This window comes from Crotalus tigris, unplaced genomic scaffold (genome assembly GCF_016545835.1).
Source record: "Crotalus tigris isolate CLP2741 ecotype Arizona unplaced genomic scaffold, ASM1654583v1 scf7180000018219.524809, whole genome shotgun sequence".
Lineage (NCBI taxonomy): Eukaryota > Metazoa > Chordata > Lepidosauria > Squamata > Viperidae > Crotalus > Crotalus tigris.
This window is the reverse complement of record NW_024096888.1, coordinates 119,941-140,597: the sequence shown is the minus strand read 5'-3', so window position 1 is coordinate 140,597 and position 20,657 is coordinate 119,941. Positions and strand designations below refer to the sequence as shown.

The following is a 20,657-nucleotide window of genomic DNA, read 5'->3' as shown; positions in this document are numbered from 1 at the left end:
GTAATACAATAAAAGAAAAAAAAGAGCCAAATTTCTTTTATTTATTGTATTTTTAAAAAATAATTAGTGTTATTTGCTTATATATATATGACACCATTTTGTTTACTATCTTAATGATAAAGGTATATAACATGCTTCTAACGCAAAGCCAAATACTTTTTAAATAAATACAAAAGGTCTGTAGTAAAGTCCAATTATTAACTATCACAACTGTAGCTCTATGAATAATGTATTTATAGTTGTGCATATTCTACAACTTAAAAATGTGCTTGGCTATTTATGAAGCCACTTTATGAGATTATGTGAAAATATCAAACTGTTTTAAGATCAATTGGATGATTAAGCATGGCTCTAAATTAAAAAAAAAAAACCCACTGAATTGATGATGGTTGGCAGGATCTTTAAGGCAAAAAGAAAACCAATCACTAGATTCAGCCTTCATTACTCTATTTTGACCTTTAAATTGGTTCTAATTTAAGAATCTAAATCCATTTTTTGTGTTCCACTACAATTTCATAAATTTTCTCAGTTATACCTCTGTATCTCAGTTAAACAACATGCATTTGTGATACTACATTTTGTGATACTACATTTCTCATTGTCTCTTGAAGCTTATTTGGTCTGCAGTTTAGCATTCTTGAAACTGTTGGCATTAATAAGACATTAATATATGGAGTAGAGCCATGTAAAGCATTAAAAGAGGTGAATTTTAAATCATGTTAATGCAAGCTAAGGACTCTTCCTTGAAGTACAAGGAAGCTATACCTTTTGGAGGATTGGCAAAGCTATTTCCAAAGTCACATCCAGCTGTCTACATGTAAGTTTATACACACAGCTGGCAATACCTGCACAGAATGATATAATGATGGGGCCTTGAGTATATGCAGGGACCAGTTTCTACTGATTATGGGGTATATTTCTCAACTACTATATGTTTTAAATTTTATATTGTTGTAATCTCTTTTATTTGTTTTTTTTAGCCTCCCAGTCACTTGTTGAGATGGGTGACTATAAAAAACTGAATAAATAAAATAAAAAGTGGAGATCCCACAAGAGGGAGCAGTGAGGCAGTCACTTTTGTGAATGACATTTAGCTATTGAAGATAGTAAAATTAGGAATTATGAAGACTCCTAGTACTGGGAGAACAACCATAAGGGGAAAATCATACCCAAAATATGTGATGTGATGAATGTGATGAATATGAATAGGTATGGAATTTGAGTTATAGTAAATAGCTGAGTAGATGCAAAAATTCAGCTGCTGTGAAAAATGCACCAATATACTACTGGTGTATTTCATATAGTAGCATGTATACAATTCTATATTGCATCACCGATTAGATAATTCAGTACAATTTTGTTCACCTCATTTTAAAATAAAATAAACCTGAAGAAACATTATATGGGTAATCAGTATATGAGGTGGGAGTTAAAAGCCTTATTCTCAACACTGCATTTGACACATAAGTCACTAAATTGAATTCTGGTCCATACATCTTTAAAGTTGCAGAGGTTGAAAAACACTGCTTTACCCTAACTCAGGGGTCCCCAACTCCTGGGCCATGGTCCACTATTGGGCCGTGAGCCATTCAAAATTGGGCCGTGGAAGCGGCAAGTGAACACATGCGTGTGCATCCCTACTTGCATCAACAGCAGGTGACCACATGTGTATGTGTTCCATTTGTGCAAGCAGCAGATGCCCATGCCCATTGTTAACACAAATGGACCTGGGTATGCACTCACCCACCACTTGCATGCAACTGTCCCCTCTCCCTCCCCACTGGACTGCAAAGCCGGAAAAGTTGGGGAACTCTGATCTAATGGGTTTTCACAAATAAATGAAAACCTATTCTGAGGTACAACATTAGGTGGATGTTAGGCTTTGATATCTACCCTTTTGATTAGTGCCACTGCACTATATATTTTGCTTTTTAATGTTCCACAATTGTTAACCTTTTTTCTTGTTGTACACTGCTGCCAGCATAGGCATATGAGAAATAGAGTTTTGCAACATAAACACTTTAAATGAAGGTTAAATTTAGGTCCTAAAAAAATTACAATTTCACATAGTGCATAATAAAATAATGCTATTCGTGTCCTCAAAATATAGTGACAGCCATCAGCTTAGTTTTAGAATTAATGAAGGAGAAGGGAATCAATAGTCGGACATCATGCTGGGAAACTACTTTAAGATCAGAAGAAACATGCTTTTGATTCTATGGAAGAACAAAAGGAGTTCTGATTAAGGACCAAAAAAGGAGAAAGCTATTACTACTACCTAAAGGCCTCTGCTGATCCATTAGAAACATACCCATCCATTGGGGAGAGAAAGAGAGAGAGAGAGAAGAGGGGTGGGGGAGAGAGGGGGGAAGAGAGAGATGCAAGAGTCTATTATAGTATAATTTATTTCCAATTAATACTGTGATTTTACAAATAGAAGATTTTCTCTAATGAAAAATGTTTAAGTTTGTTCCTCATGAATCATATTCTAGAAAGTCTCAGAAACAGAAAACAGAGCTAGAACAATTTCCCCTCTTTAGTTTATTGTAGAAGTATAACAAAATAACAGAATATAAGGGACCTTGGAAATCTTCTAGTCCAACTCCTGCTCAAGCAGGAAACCCTATACCATTCCAGGCAAATGATTATCCAATCTCTTCTTAAAAACCTCCAATACTGGAACACCCACAACTTCTGGAGGCAAGTTGATTAATTGTTCTAACTGTCAGAAATTTCTCCTTAGTTCTAGGTTTGTTCTCTCCTTGATTAGTTTCAATCCATTCCTTCTTGTTTGTAATAATGGAAAACTAAAGTAGCTACAAATAAAATGAAACTGAAGGTGAATTTAACCTGGAATTAGAACTGTTCTTTGTACTCTCTTACAGGCATGGAATTTTTAGTATTCTAGCACGTTTCTATAACAAGCTTGGCAACCAACAAAAGTGCACATCACTGCTTCTCTTACAGCTTCCCTGAGGCAATGTTTATTCAGCTCTAAAAGTTGCACTGGAAACTTGAAAAAAAAAAAACCTTTTGTCCACCTTGAGGACAAAGTAAGAAAATGATAAGTAATAAATAAGAAAAGAAGCTTTTTTAAAAATACTGAAAGGGTGAGATATACCATCCCATCATGCAACAAACAGTTATGCACATTCCTATTAAGATGAATTATGTATCTTAATCCATATGAAGTACTGTTTCATAAGTAGCAAAATTTGCTTAAGTTAAAGATATGGTAATAACTGCTTACCTGACTCACAGGCAAATGTTTTTGATGTCTTATCATGAAAGATAATTGCTACTGCATGCTTCTTGGTTTCTCGAGGCAGTCTGGTTATGTTTTTGATGTTCTGTAACTCTGTTACCTTAAAATTAAGGGATACAGAACATAGTTTTGTTTATAAATAGCAGGATAAACAAATAATACCCCCTCTATTTTCATTGTAGTATTTTCCATCCATCAGAATGGACTTAATTGTAAAGTAACAGTGTATCACTGTAGAAGTGTACAACTCACTTGCTCTGGCCTATGCAATTACTTATTTTTTATAAGATAATTTTTGGAAATAAAACAGATATCCCTATCAGTTTTTGCAGCCTTGATTTGGAAATTGTTCATGGTATAAAGTGCTTGTCAAAATTTCTAAAATGGCAAATTTGTTGTGGAAGCAACACCAAATAGCTTCTGTATTCTGAAAGTCCACAGAAAAATAAAGACAGCATATCTTTCTGTTATCCATCACACAAATTAACATGACACAGAGATTAGGGGTTTTTTTTTTGCTTTAAAGAGAATTGCTTGTTCTATTGATAACCAGGCTTGACTTAAAGTACACAAGTTTAGCTTTCATCTTGAGAATTTCAAGATCAGCATTTCTACTAATTCCCACTAAGTTTTTCTCCATCTGCCAAAGAAATAGGCTATCAATATATAATAACTGGCAGGGTCAGGCAAATAGAACTGAAAATAATATTTTTCATTTATAGTTAAGAAAAAGAGAGAGAGAATAACACAACAAACAAGATATGTTCAATAATTTGATTAAGGAATCTTTCCAAAATGCGGGTGGTTAGCTGCTATTATTGTTATTATTTATTCCACCTTTTTAAAGTATAACTCAAGCAGTATACCTAATACTTTAGCCTCCTATTCACTATATATTGGATTCAGCATAAACAGAAAGCATGTTGAAATATTTTTCTCCATTGCTTTCCACTCAGTACGGATAGTCCTCATTTAACAATGCTAATTGGAACCAGAATACTCACTAAATGAAGTAGTTGTTAGGCAAAACATTTTATAGATGTCTAGAATTGCTCATTTTGTTCACGTGATATAATAAAATATGTATTTTACATAGACAAGAGTCCAAAGCAATGGCCCATTCATTGTGGAATGTCACATCCCCCCAGGGACCTGGGAGGCATACTCTACATGGATACCTCTAGAATTGAAGAACATAACCAAACTATAGAAATTATGACAGAGATCAAAATTCTTGTTGCTCAAGATTCCCTTGTCCGGAAGAAAAAAACATATTTGCAGAGGATCAAGCTGATCCTTATGAAAGGCAGATCTACCATTTATACTACCTAATACTCCACCTCTCATCCAAAAATACTCCTCCTGAACACAAACTTCCTTTATGTTGTCTTCACAGACTTCAAAGCAGCTTCTGATTCTGTATCCCAACTTAAACTATGGGAAAACTGGAGGTCTTTTTGATTTACTGACATTTACTTTATCTAATACGTATGCTTCATGAAGGGAAAATAACTCCCAGGGCCATCTTACCACAGTGATTGAAACTGAGAAAGGCGTCAAGCAAGATTGCATATTAGCCCCATTCTTATTCAACTTCTACATCAATTCCATGGTAGCCTACCTCCTTAACACAAACTTTCACTCTCCAAAAGCAGCTTTGTTGTCCTCTAGGGGACAATGCAACAATACTTTCAAGAATACCTACTGGCCTTAAAAGAACACTGACAACTCTAATACAGTATTTCAAAGAAGAAAGACCAGCTAGACCTCAATTATCAGAAAACTAAAATCATGGCATATGTCAAAAGCCTCTCCTGGAGCATAGATGGCTACAAGACTGAACAAGCCTCTTATTTCAGAGGTCTCCAACCTTTTGGGCACAAGGGACAGGTTATGTGGAGAGAGGTTTTTCCGCAGACTGGAGGGGGGCGTGGTTTTGTATGCTGCCTGCATCCCGCAGATGGGGCTTTGCTTGTTTGTGCGGACAGGTTGCTGGCGTGCCGTGGCCTGGTACCGGTCCACGGACCCGGAGTTGGGGACCCTTGTCCTATTTCAAATACCTGGGAGTGTACTGCCAACATCAGGAAATCTATAGGGTTTATTGAAAATATACAGAGTACTCGTATGCTATCTTTAAGTTCCTCAAGACAAGAGGTGGCTACTAATACTTAAAGCAGTCAAATTATTCCAATCAATAGCACAACTTTGTTATGATATCCAGCTGTACCTCTTCTTTAATTTTGCACTATTAGAATTTGTTCAACCCAAATCTCTTAAGATTTGCCGTTTAAGTTCCAAAATGTGTCTCTAATGCCACCTTAAGATGAGTCCCATGAAAGTAGAGGCTAGAATGTGGGTGACATACTCAACTATTGGCTCAGGCTATCCTTTTTTGCCCTCAGCCTTGCTGATGGAATTAATTATGGAAAATGATTTTCAGACTACATGAAAAAAGGTAGTGGCAACTTAACATTTCAACCTTGGGTTTTCCTGTAGTTTTTCTACTCAGCATGGGATATGATCAGGACAAAGCACTCATTAAACTGTGTGTAGCAGACAGGGTGCCAATTGGATCTAATGAGGTCTTCAACCTTTATTGCTAGTGAATCTAACAGGTATTCTGCCTCCCCTAGGACATACATAACTAAACTCAAAATACCCAACTGCTATTGGCACGATATCAGGTCCTCTCTTCAGTTATCCTTGAAGGCTGATACAGGAATTCCCTACCCGGAGATAGAATGCCACTGTGAGTGTAAACATACAGCACTAGCCTCATTTCACCAGGGTAATTCTACGCTTTGCTGCTGCTTTGGTATTAACCATGCTATGTCATGTAATATTACTAAATTCTATGCAGCAGTCCATCATATGATGACCTGTATCATAAATTAGTCTTAATGAGTACCTAACTTCATCATGGCCATCATACTAGGATACAGTAAAATGTGTGATGTGATAGACTTATTCTGCCCAACTTTTATGCACCTTCTATACCATCTAATGCTCCTTTTAGATTTATTTATGCTTTTGTTTTTTATCTACATTTTCTGTTTTATAATTATGATTATTCTTAAAACAGATATATTTTCTATGGTTTTCAGCTGACTATAGGCCACACTTCTTATGCTTGTCTTTGTAATAAATATATGATTTGATTTTGATATGGACAAGTCACACAAGGACTTCAGACTATTAGATATCTAGTATAGTTCTACATACTCCAGCACTGTTGTTATACATTTTGCTATTTGTTGGACATAAAGCTGCTTCTGGGCTTAAATTACTATGATTATAATGTCTAGTCAGTCTGACAGCACTAGTCTCCATTATAAACAATCATTATTTTCACAGCACCAAAGCAGGCAACTCTTACTTTGGAAGCAATCTACTTTATCGGATATGTGTATTATTGCTTAAACTCATTTACTAGAATTGTGACTATACAAAGTTTCCTGGCTATGAATCCTTGCATTCATAAATCTTTACAACAAATCTTTAAATAAATACCAAATATATTAAAGTTATCTTTTTTCAGGTCTATGCTGATATTCAAAGTACAACAGAATCATAGGTATGTCTCTATTTTATTTTATTTTTTGCAAGTCTACAGCTCGCACAGAACTTCAACCAGTTTGTTTATTCTAGCTTCTTCTAAAGTGACCAGATAGCTAGGTATCTCTTGGGAATTCACTAAGTGGCAGAAATTCACTGAACTGTAAATTAATATAATCTTAATTTACCCTATCTTTATCCCTATCCCCAAATCCTAAGAGGCTGTTCTATAACAAGATAAGAAAACTTCAAGTGTTCTTTTTAAAGCAAATGAATAGATCTAGAGTTGACAGACCCATGTTCAAGGCTAAGTATCAGTAAACTGGAACACAAAAGCCTTTTACAACAGCAAGAATGTGAAATAAAGGAAAGATACAGAAATACCAGGACATTGGAAGTGCCATGTTCAAGACATTAATCCCCTATGTGAGGACATGGTGAAAAAGACAAATTTGTGGTTTATACAGAAAAGAAATGCTGTTAATATATTAGAGAGAGAGAGAGAGATTGGAGATAAATCTCTCTTATAAAAATAATTTTGCTTTCCTGGAACATAGAAATGAAAAGATTCCTGGTACAAAAACAATGCTGCTTACATTGTGGATTTCAAAGAAAAGCTATCCTATCACTATTTCTGAAAATACCAAGGTCAGGAAGACAATAAGATAATAAGCAGAAAATTGTCAGCCTGGAACCCTTGTATTTTTTTCTGAAATACATTGTGGGGTTTTTGTCCCAATTCAAATGAGCCTACAACCTTCTTCTTTTAATTTTGAGTCTCCCTAATTCCTTCATGAGGACATATGTCTTCACCAACTTTTTAGTGAAATTCTTTGCTACTGTACCATACAAGACAGATGAAAATAGCTAACTATTCAAATTCTTGGCAGCAACTATTTCATGAGAATTAAACATATATTAATCATGCTCCAAATTTGAAAGGAATAATGAATTAATCCACAACACTTTTGCATTTGGATGAGCATGGCAATATCACCAGAGTGGGCATGACAAGGAGTTACAGTTTACAAAGAAAAATATATTTTGAAGACCATAGGACATGGCAGGCAATATTTTATAGTGACAAAATGGATAAGTTGATTTTGGAAGTATTGAGGAATTGTAGTAGCAAAATGATTGTTTAATAAGATGCTCATGTGGCTCTTTAATATGGGAAAAATCATACTAATGAAAACCAATCACACAATTTGTGGATATTCTGGGAATGGTGCATTTCCAGTGCTAATATATGAACTCAACAATGACCAGTGTTATTTGATGCATTCTTGAGCTGGTAAATCAAATGCTGATTATCAACTTATGAAGAATCTTCTATTCTGGGCTTCCGGTTTGCCATCGTGGCCACCGTGGACACTGGAAGCCAAGCTCCGTCTTCCACGTTCTGTTTTGCTCTGCTGGGGGACCCTGGAAAGGGTCAAAAGTTGCCCTGAAGGGGCGATGAGCAAGGAGGGTACCCCTGCTTGATCACGGGAGGGCGGCAGCCCTCCTGATCAATCCAGGGCAGCCCTCCAAACCGGCAGAAGAAAGATTGGCCATAGTAATATGGCCTGTCACTAGGCTGCAGACAGCTGAAGTCAAACTTACCACCAAGCACTTTGAAAGCAACACGGATAAAACTGTGAGATCAATGTTCTCTTTACCCTAAGTACTTTTTTTTCTTGTAAAAGCTGCCTGAAATATATTTCCCCCTGTGAGGCGATAGGGAAGGGAATTTCTATCCCACCCTCTAAGAATAGCAGCGATTGACTACCCAGGGGAATTAAAGCATTAAAAGAACAACTTTAATCTAATTGGATTTATATGTTCCTGGAACTTGGGGACCAAAAATTTTCCTATTGTTATTGGAGACTTTTGCTTTTATCTACAAAAAAGAAATAAAATTGGAAAAAGGATTATAAAAATTTTGGACTTAAAAAACCTTAAATGGTATCATTGACATCTTGTGGCGAAGTTTGGTATTACAACTTGTTATCTCCTAACAGAGACTTGGCTCAAAGCCCAGACCTTAGATAAGACTCTTTTGACCTGGGCACCATCTGTGAGAAACTCAGCTGTAAGAGAACAGCTGGGCAGCATAACTGGCCTACTTCCTATCTCTTTATTTGAGGAATATTGGTTACTATATGAGATGATGAAATACCTTAGACTATAAAATCTTGCTTGACAAACGACTATAAAGACTATTTATAAACATGTGAAAGAGATGGATGAAGACCAGGAAAAGGTCCTTTCCATGTTGAAAGCAATACATGAAACCATTATTTCAGCTTGTGATAAAATAAGACCTAACATAAAAGATCAAGACGCCAGCTTAGATACACAAACCCAAACTTTGATTACAACCAAAGAACTAACAATGCAGAAGATAACAGAAGAAGTGGAACAATAAAATATTAAGACAGAGGACTCAACTGACCAACAAATACAGTTAACAGAAAATCCAGAAAAGGGAGTGACAACACTGAAAATGGAAAAGACTTTCTATATAAATCAGAAGAAAATTGAGAAAGAAGAAGAACAGATTGAATGGAAGATAAACATATAAGAGCCGAGGTGGCGCAGCAGTTAGAGTGCAGTACTGCAGGCCACTTTAGCTGACTGTGTTCAGCAGGTCAGTGGTTCAAATCTCACCGGCTCAAGGTTGACTCAGCCTTCCATCCTTCCGGGGTAGGTAAAATGAGGACTCAGATTGTTGGGGGCAATGTAAATATATATATATATATATTTACTGGTGTACACCGCTTAGAGAGTGCTTGCACTTAAAGCGGTATATAAGTCTCATAAATAAATAAATAAATAAATAAATAAATAAATAAATAAATATCAGGGCAATAATGGGGAATTGGAATAATAGGGAGACAACTTTATGAATACAAATCATAAGGGCTTTACATGGTCCATAGAACTGAGAGCCTCTGTATAATCAATGAAGTATATATTGAGCCTGTTATTTGCCATTACATTGATATTTCAGGAATTTTTACTTTTGAGCCCATACATCAATGTGCCACATCTCTTATTTTCTCTCCTCACAAAATGTAACTGAATGAATGCTAAGCTTTACTTATTCATACCATGTAATTTAATTACATAAATCTTGTTTTTATTAAAGTTATAAATACGATTCACTAACATATAGATTTCTATTCTTGAGAAAAACATGCTAGAAAAAGTATAAGGTTAAATAAGATCAAAATGCTTTCCTAAACAGAGATTATAGTTCCAAATCAGTAGTACTATTCCTGGCCCACTGGGACAAACTATATGCTCAAATAACTGTTTTGGTTTATTAGTCTATAATTTCTTATGAAAGCTGAACCAAAAGAATTTACTACTAAAATAAGTTTAAAAACTAGGATCAAATGTGTTTGCTATCCTAGAGGGAAAAATACTTTTAATTAAGCTAGAAATCATGGGAAACTGGGCTTTAATAACTGTGAAAATTACTTGTACTGTTTTTTTTATAACTGATCCAAGAAATCTAGGATTAGAAATACTATAGTTAAGACAAGCTATGTTATCACTGTACATAAAGTCATACTTTGCTATCTAATCCTAAACCTCTTATCACTGAGTAATTTTCTGTGTTAATTGTTTTAACCATTTTAGGCCATTAAAGTAAGTTAAAAGCTATCATAATACATTATAAACCTATAAATTAATTGCACAGTACATGAAAGGGTAGTGTTTTCTTCTTTCATTCAAACTTTGATCTCTTTTAATCCTTTTACTTGCCTTTATATTTGTTTCTAGCTCCACAACGTATAATGTGATAAAGTTCTTTAAAGTCATTAGAATATTTTTAAATGGTTGTTATCATAGTTTTCTACTAGGGATCAACAAAAGCCTCAATCTTACTTCAGATTAACTTAGAAGTTTCTGAAATCTTCTGAAAATAGTTAAAGCCTCAAAAATACCTCATTCATAATAGCAAAAGAAAAAAAAAACTATTAAATAGAATTTAGAAGACAACAGTACAGATGAATTGATAAACCTTTGTTTCATGGACAATCTAGTAGAATTGGGAATGTTTTTTACTCACATTTTACTGATATAGTCTCTGAACTGTATCTTTTTCAAGAAAATAGTAGAAGTAGCTAAGTGTGACTGCAGGGTTAAACAGCAAATGATTTTTTTTTACCAATTGGATCTCAGTGGAAGCAGAATGGGGAGGGAGGGTTTCATCTCTTCCTTGAAGCAAGTATTTACACACTCCTGAAAAGTCCAAAATATTTAAGAATTTTCCAAACCATTTGGAAAATTTATGTGAGGCTAGTTTAAAAATGTGAGAGACATTTTTAATGGCAGAAAACATAGTTTCAATTTTCTTTGGAAATAACTGACATATGTAACTTGGCAATTGAATTGTTCAGCCTTGATTGTAAATATTTATAGACAAACACCATGATGTGTTATGAAAACTACTGATTTATTCAGCAGTGTCTGCAGGGGAAGAAGGAGTAATTGTTCTATTTTCCTCCCCCTTTGGTAAGTTTGTTGATATTGCATGGAGGGCAGAGGAATACAATTATGCTGCCATGCCCATCATGCTGTCTTTTGTGTCCCTAGGATGCTGCTGGATTCATTTCTACAAACGTTTTGAATATGAACAGTCTGGTGTGCAACTATGAAATTCAACCTGTTTAACTGGTAGCACTGGTTTACTTTTTCTGGAAAAAATTCAATCTTCACACAGTAGCCATTTTGATAGCAGGACCTACATTTTTAATAGTTCAGATGGTGGTCTGTTATAATAGTTTTCCAATTAACTTGAGTTCCCAAGGCCAGCTATATATGCATCTCTAAGTCAAAATAATGTTTACTTTTTCCTAATGAAAATTGTTGTTGAAATGGACCAAAATTGAGTTTAATACAAAATGCTATATGAACCTATTTAATTAAATGAATTCATGCATGAACTACAACATACTTGGATGATCTTCAATATTCAAAATTTTGCAACAGATATTTTTTAAAAAATTTACTATCTCTTTTATTTCATCTCAAAGAGTTGCATGGTACTTATCAGAAATTATTGTTTATCTTAATTGGGTAGTACAATTTGAAGTTGATAGTAAAGTGTTAATTTGGAATGTGGAATAGAAATCATATATTCAAATATCTTTAGAATTAAAGGATTAATTTAAATATTTACACTAATATTTAAATATTCCCAAATATTCCCATACATCACTAACACATACTGCCATTTTGTTTTGAATCCTTTTTCTGGTTAATAATAATAATAATAATATAACAATAACAACAATAATAATAATACCACCATTTCAGACAAATGGCTGTCCAGTCTCTTCTTAAAAACTTCCAGTGTTGGAGCATTCATCGCTTCTGCAGGCAGGTTGTTCCACTGGTTAATTGTTCTAATTGTCAAGAAGTTTCTCCTTAGTTTTAGGTTGCTTCTCTCCTTGATTAGTTTCCATCTGTTGCTTCTTGTCCTGCCTTCAGGCGCTTTGGAAAATAGCTTGACTTCCTCTTCTTTCTAGCAGCTCCTGAGATATTGGAACACTGCTAGCATGTCCCCCCTCGTCCTTCTCTTCATTAAACTAGACATACCCAAATCCAGCGGCCGTTCCTTATATGCTTTAGCCTCCAGTCCCCTAATCATCTTTGTTGCTCTTCTCTGTATTCTTTCTAGAGTCTCAACATCTTTTTTACATCATGGTGATCAAAACTGGATGCAATATTCCAAGTGTGGCTTTACCAAGGCATTGTAAAGTGATATTAATACTTCATGTGATCTTGATTCTATCCCTCTGTTAATGCAGCCTAGCATTATGTTGGCCTTTTTGGCAAGTGCAGCACACTGCTAGCTCATATTTAAGTGATTGTCCACTAGGACTCCAAGGTCCCTCTCACAGTTATTACTATTGAGTACCCCTTATACTATACCTGTACATTTGGTTTTTCTTGCCTAAATGTAGAACTTTACTTTTTTTCATCATTAAATTTCATTTTGTTAGATAGTGCCCAGTGTTCAAGTCGGTCCAGATCCTTCTGTATCTTAAGCCTGTCTTGGCTATTAATGCCAGCTTGGTGTTGTCATCTATCCCCTTGTCCAAATCGTTGATGAAGATGTTGAACAGCACTGGGCCCAGAACAGAGCCCTGGGGCACCCCACTACACACTTCCCTCCATGTAGATGCAATTCCATTGAGGACCACATGCTGAGTATGGCCAGTCAGCCAGCTACGAATCCATCTGGTGGTGATGCTGTCTAACCCACATTTTTCTATCTTATCAAGTAGTAGTTTGTGATCTACTTTATCAAATGCCTTACTGAAGTCCAAGTCAATTATATCCACAGCATTCCTCTGATCCACTAATTTTGCCACTTGGTCAAAGAATGCAATAAGATTTGTCTGACATGATCTGCTTTTGACAAACCCATGGCTTTTAGTAATGACTTTGTTTGCCTCTAGGTGTTGGCTGATTCGTTGTTTGATTATCTTTTCCAGAATCTTCCCAGGTATTGAAGTCAGGCTGACAGGTCTGTAATTTCCTGGGTCCATTTTTTTTTCCTTTTTTGAAGATGGGAGTTACATCAGCTCTTTTCCAGTCCTCCGGTAGTATGAATGTATGCAATGCAATTCAATTTAATTTTTATGCATTTCATGCTATGCCTTATTCAAATTGAAATATAAATGAATATACAAAAGAATACATATGGTATATGATAACTGATATGGTTCACACAGCTCTCCACATGTTTAGAATGGACCTGACATTTTTGTCCACCTATAGAGTTCTTCGCAAGGACCTAGATAAACAAGTATTTGTTAAAGATATTGTTGCAAGATGTAAATTATTCCAAGTAAAATTGCCTTTTGCAATTGACTGATGGTAATTAATGCTGATGGTATTTAAGTGGTACTCCAGTTGTCTTGGGTTGCACACAATGCGCGTATCACTGATGGTATTATTTTATTACTATTATTTTTATTATTTCCTGTTCAAGTCACAGCTGCAAGTTCTTTTTTATAATATATTTTATTGATTTTTTAACATAGTCATCTTAATATTTGGTAAACAGTGTTTTGTCTGGAGTTACATTTAAAAAACATTCACTAACAGTTTCGATGATCTATAATTCACATAATAGCTTTACTTGATTTCCCCTTTTTCCCTTAATGTTCTCTTTTGCCAACCTTAAGTTAATACAATTCTTGTTGTTTTTATATATAACAATTGTGTATAACATTTTTTCTAATATTTCTACAGATAATAATCACATCAATATAATATTTCTTTTCTATCTCGTCATTCTGGTTGCCTCATCATAGATCCTGTTTACAGATCTTGTTTACATTTGTTTTTCCCACAATGTTCAGGACATTTTTGCTGGATAAGATTTTCTCAAAGTTAATTACATTTAAATATTTAAGTCTATTTTTCTCATATAAGCCATCCCAATACTTTTACCTTTCTTAAGGAATAAATAAGACAAAAAAGAAAAAAGAAGAATAAGAGTAAAGAAAAATAAAAAGATAATATACTACTTAAAATATATATTCCTCCTAAGCTAATACATATTTATTTCCAAAAATTTTCTTTTTTACCTGGTCTTCATGCGCATGGAGTTTTTTCAAGGACCTGGAATGTTGTAATCTGTCAACCCAGAATATGTGCAGATCTGAGTGTGGCCTTTTGCAATTGAGAGATGAAATTTTGTCAAGGAACTAGTTTTCTAAGTGTCATCCAAGATTTTTTGGTATGTCACCCAATGCACTAAGAACCAGTGGGATCTTCTAATTCTGACTTTCAATTCTCATACTTTGTGATTTTCTCCAATTTTTTTTCTATTCTACTATCCCTGGTATTGCCACATCACTTTCTTCTTTTCAACCACAGTTATATCTGGGATGTTATGTATTCAGAAATATTTTAATATTTTAACCTGCTCATTTTCAATTTTTTTTTAATTCTACGTTCCCACCGATTTTTCATTACTGGTACATGATAATTTTTGCAGATGTTCCAGTCAATCATTTTGGTTTCTGTATTGTATTGTTGTTTATAATCAGTTTTGCAATCTTGGACAAGCTGAATACATGATTTATTCTTATTATTATTAAACAAACTCCCAACTCACACACAGGTAATTCTGGGTGGCTTACAATGTTAAAATCCACATAATAAAAAAAACATATACATATCACAGTATAAAATCAACACATACAAATCACAATATGAATAGTAATATATACATTCTGAGAAGCAACTATATGACTTCTTGTCACTTTAGTGGTGATTGGGTTTAGCTACAAATTTAAAATTCCGACCTTCACTTAATTATTACAAAAGTGAAAAGCAATTAACGTCTGGAATTAATGAGATTTTTCTTAAGGAAAGCCACAGTGCAAAGTCAAATATTAGTTCCTAAAGTCCCTTTTTTTTGTTATCAAGGTCTGCAAAATCTTTTCTATTTAACAGAAAATATCTAGTGATCACAATATAATATTAGATATGTGCATCTGAAAATCTAAATGCTGAATAGATACATGGAAAAAGATGATTAGGGAATGACACTAGCATTTCAGACCTTAGAAAATATAATTTAAATATTGAATAGAGCTACCAATGAAATATTTCTATATTGTTGAAGAAGGGAAGCATTCCTAAATGGTCATTTCAGAAACAATTAATTCAAACTAAAAGCAGTAAGCAGCTGGTTGATTTGATTCCTGGATAGCTGACAGGAGAACTTAGAGATCTTAACCAACAAGAATTTTAACAGCTGATTTATAGCACCTTAAAGACGTTTTTGCTCAAGTTTTTACAGTTAAACCTCTACATCACTCCAACAAGTAGAGTCAACTTTACGAATGCTTATATCATTACAGCTCTATTAGTCATTAAGGTGTCAAATTTTTTGCTTCTGTGAGCACTATAGAAATAAAAATAAAGTAAAATAAGATAATTCCAATAAGTTAATTTTTACTTTCAATTTTATTTTTATTAACCGTTTTAAAGGTTTTTAGTACCTTACACTTCTTTTACTGTACTATGCAATACCAGTCTGATAAAAGCAGAGCAGAAACGCACTTGAACCTTCAATTCTATATGGAGCCCAAAGCTGGGGGAAAAAAGGACACATTCTGAATGACTGCACTATTTATATTACTTAAGAACATACTTAAATATGACACTGTCTCTTTGAGCCAACACAATCAATCTACTTGATAAGCGCAAATTATGCATATTGGTAGCTTCATCAGGCAATGAGGCAGTATTATCAAGCCAAGATATTTCACTTTGTTTCCCAAAACACATACCAGTAGCACTGCCAGAACTGCAGAATTGCTGCCTAATCCATAAAGCCTGCCAACAGAATAAAATTGTATTCTTTATGCCAACAGCACAGTGGAAAAGCCAAAACATAATGTATGACTGCTATGCAGGGTTTCTAAAAACCTGAGAGAAGGAGAAAGGTGTTCATATATCAAACCTCATGGTACAGTTTAAGTGCTATTTAAAGACTAATATTCACCATTTTAATAATACATTAAAATTATCCAGATAGCATTGAAAAATGATTTCACCAGCTGTTACGTTAATGAAAAAGAGGTAAAACTAAGTAAAATACCATAAAACAAAAGTGTCAGAACATTTTCCTCTTTCACAAATGATGCTATAAAAATCTGATGTTCACTAATAATGAGAAAATATCACCCACAGTTCTATTCCTCCCCTTATCTTTAATCCTTGAGGATGAAACATTTTCAAATTGGCATCATAGTTCTAAGTCTTATGCTTTTTCTCATGTGGCATTTAAAATACACTGAACATGAATATTTGTAATTATTGCTTCAAACAATCTCAATAGACCTGACAGGATGGAAAATATCATAAATACAGAAGAATACAATTTTAATGTAATTTTGAAACAAGGAGGCAAAGAGATTTTCAGCCTGTAAATTCATTTTTAGAAATACTAAGAATGTACTGTGACTAATTTTAATGTATTTCTAACCAACTGTTTATCTGCTCTTATTGTTGTAATTCTTTATTGGTATCTTTGAATGTTGTTTAGCTACATTTTACTATAATTATAATAAATTCTCTTTCATTCAGTTATTGGTAATTTTTAATGTTTTTTTGTATGTGAATTTCTGGTTAATTATGCTTTTATATTTTTAATCTTATGATTTTAAAAATATATATTTTTTATTGTAAATTGCCCCAAACCTCGCCATGTAGATTGCATACAAATATTATATGATCAGTAAATAAAGGTAGAACATATGTTAATATGTTTCCCTACAAAGTCAATTCTTGCTCAATGACAGACCAAGGAGTTAACTTGAAAAGGCAAGAGGAAAGAAAATCTAGAGGAGGTCTGCGCAACTTGTAGAAGAGAAAGGCCCACACTGATAAATTAAAAATCTTTGTGGTCTGCAAAGGAATGCTGGTGGGCTAATCAACAATTTGGTGACTAGAGGAGCATCTACAGTGTTGGAGATGGTGTCAGGTTAAGTCATGAAGGCACTAGGCAACATGACTTTCAGGGCAGTGATGGTGATTTTATTACTTTTGTTTTTTTTTTAAAAAAGTCTGTGCTCTGTCCAAGGGTGCTTAGTAGGCTGAATATATCGGTCTGGTCTAGAATTTATTTTGGAGCATTCAACTATCTAGAGACATCCATTTTTTGCATTGCAAAGGGCCTTTCATCTGTTGTATATATGGTTTTATTCTTGTGTGCAAAAAGGATTCTAAATTAATTGAGTTATATCCTGGTGTAAAGTCTGACAGCTTGAGTTAAAGAGCCTATAAAATCTCAAATGACTCCAGTTGTTTTGTTCAAGTATGCTAATGTTCTAAGGTAAATATTATTCATACTATATAATATCCAGATGAGCACCTCAGTAGCATGTGGTAGTTCTATGAGGTGTGGTGGACTTCATAATTTGTTGACTGAAGAAACCACCTTGCCATATGTATATATGCAACTACCATTATTTTTCAAGCTACATTAATTGAACACATGGCACACATCACAAATCAGATTCCTCTTTAATGCACTATTCCTCTGCTTGACCATAGGACATTTAGAAATGCAATTACGTTCTTTTGCTTCCAAAACATTCTTCCTTATCTTCCTGGTACACTGATCACCATAAAAATACTCAAGGTCTCTTGGGATAAGAATAAGTATGGTATTTAAGGAACGCAATAGAAAGCATTCACAATGCACGATGTATTTAAATTTCATTTTGTTTGAGGCAACTTCTTATAAAAGAATTGCCATTAATTTGTTTTAATAAAATAATTTAAATCAATTTTTCGCTTGATTTCAAATTAAATGAATTATATTGGTTGACAATGAGATTTTTTTAGTACAATTGCCAAATGCAATAAACTTGTTCTAGGTATATGTGTGCACTAATTATTTCAACACCAATACATTTTAACAACATATTCTATTTGTAAATGAATGCAAATGCAAATTATACATTTTTTGTGCAAAAATAAAACAAAATAACAGATTTAAGAGCTGTTATCATTAGTTATTCTTAGATAAAAAAAATCCCATCATCCAAAACTTTGTTATACTGTATTTAACGAACGGATGGTTGGGATTAAAAAAAAAAAAGACTGACTATATTTGATAGTGTATCACCATGGCATTAAAATAAAATTCGAACAGCGTATGAAAAATAAAGGTACCCTAAATCTCTGAAAGCTATAGCCATACATTTTCCTTGATAGCATTCTATTGCCTTCTTTTTAGCATTTTTTTTTCAACTTCCCAGCTTAGCCAACAATTATGGGATTCTTATGTGGTTCCCCATTCAACCAGCCAATTCTGCTTAGCTTTTAAGAGCAGCCAAAGTTAGCTATGGGTTACATCTGTTGCTGCAAAAATATTGTTTGGGCCAATACTTGACATTACAGAACCTGTTTCAGCCTAGCCTTGTAATTCCCTGGTAGTCTTCCAACCAAGTTCTAGTGAGGGTTGGCTTTTTTTTTTTAGTTTCTGAATTCAGACAAATTTGACTAGGCATTGCCATCCAAGACCTAAAAATTCAAGGACTTTCTTTCTTTTTCCTAAAAATCTCAATTAATTTGTTCTCTTCCATTTCTTCTCTAAAGGTATAACTGCAAATTTGCTCATTACCGCACTGTTTCTCCCTCCCTCTCTTTCTCTCTTTTCATGAGACTTGATATGGAAAAGAAGCAAGCAGAAGGTTTCAGATCTGAAAATAGGGAGGAGGAGAAGGAGGTGATAGTGCTCACAGTGCAGAACACTGATGGCAGGTTAATTTTCAGTCACAGCACTACCTTGTTACATAGAAGACAATACAAATACCTCCGATGATGATTGTTACTAAAAGGATGGCAAGGGTTCAAACAAATTCTAAAAGCCATGTTCTGTATGCTTTCCTACTTTGTTTTAACAAAGTCAAAGAGAGAATGTTCAAGGAATTAAAAAAATTAGAAGAATAAATTCTATGGGTACAGGAGTTAGAACTGCATGAAAGAAAGAAATCTTGCTGAGAGTGGAATGGAATTCTTGTCAACCTCCTCCAAAATCCTGTTGCTTTTAAATATTCGCACCTTCTTATGAAGATGAAGTTGCGTAAACAAAAGCAGAATTTTACAGCAGAGTTGTGGCATTATAACAGAGATGCAAGATAGATACTCCCACAGAACACCATCAAAAAGGCATGGGGAGAGTTTTCCTTCAGTTCGAAGCTGAAGTTTCTTTTTAAGAGATCGGGAAAGACAATAGAACATCCATTGAAAACGTGCCTATAACAGACCAAGTAAGGTGGCATAGTCTTCTAAGAGGCCTCTGAGAATCCAGGTAGTCCTCAACTCAGGACCACAACTGAGATCAGAATTTATGTTGCTAAGTAAGAGAATTGTTATGTAAGTCATGCCTGATTTTGTGACCTTTTTGCTGTGGCTGTTAAACATATTATTACAATTGTAAGGTGAATCATAGATCATTAAGCGAATCCAGCTTCCTCCATTGACTTTGCTTATCAGAAGCAAGCTGGGAAGATCACAAATGGTGATTACATGCTCAGGATGCTGCAGCTATCGTAAATACATTCCAGTTGCCAAGTGACCAAATTTCATCACATGACCATGAGGATGCTGTGATGGTCATAAATACGAAGACCGATTGTAAGTCACTTTTTTTTAGTGCCATTGTGATTTGGAACAGTCATCAACAAATAGTTATTAAGTTGAGGATTACCTGTAAGACCTACCAAATATTTCCAGGAGGAAGGAGCTAGAAAAAGGACCAAAGTGTCAGGTGATCAAAGAAAGACTCTAAGGCGCAGAATGGTTGCCAGCTACTAAACAAACTGAGTAAACTATAGTGGGAACAATGCCAGGAAGGAGTCCTAAACAATAGATCTGTCATATATTTCATGGTAATGATCTATATTTTTATTCTGCCTTAGGCAAAGAATAAAATCTTTGCCAATCAAGCATAGCAGCATTGCTTGATATTGCTGTCAGCAACAATGCTTCGTCTTAAAGAAATGTATCTCCTGACATAAAAAACAGCACCCAAGTTTCAATAACACATGGCCTTAATTTATTACTACCTAACAAAAACACCAATAAAACCTCTAGAGAAACAACTACCTCCTTTTAATCCGATATGAAGTATAAATTAAATGTATAAATTAAGTAACAATTAACAAATGTCTACTGACTGTGCTGAGATTAAGGTCTAGCTTTGAACTATATTTAATAGTGGTACCCATACTTGTCCTTGAAGCTATTTTGGATTATTTTTCAGCTCTATCAGACAACAAGAAATATATTTTATAAAAAA

The 20,657-nt window shown here is 34.3% G+C and overlaps 1 protein-coding gene across 3 annotated transcripts in view; it reads right to left on the bottom strand.

Moving 5' to 3' along the window:
- DOK6 (docking protein 6) overlaps positions 1–20,657 on the bottom strand; it is a 224,224-nt gene that overhangs the window by 123,422 nt on the left and 80,145 nt on the right. For 2 of the 3 annotated variants that reach the window (XM_039349036.1, XM_039349035.1), the window contains exon 3: positions 3,251–3,365. In XM_039349036.1, the coding sequence (XP_039204970.1) occupies positions 3,251–3,365 (115 nt within the window). Of the gene's footprint in view, positions 1–3,250; positions 3,366–20,657 lie in introns of those variants that run through there. The other variant, XM_039349037.1, reaches the window with a different exon arrangement.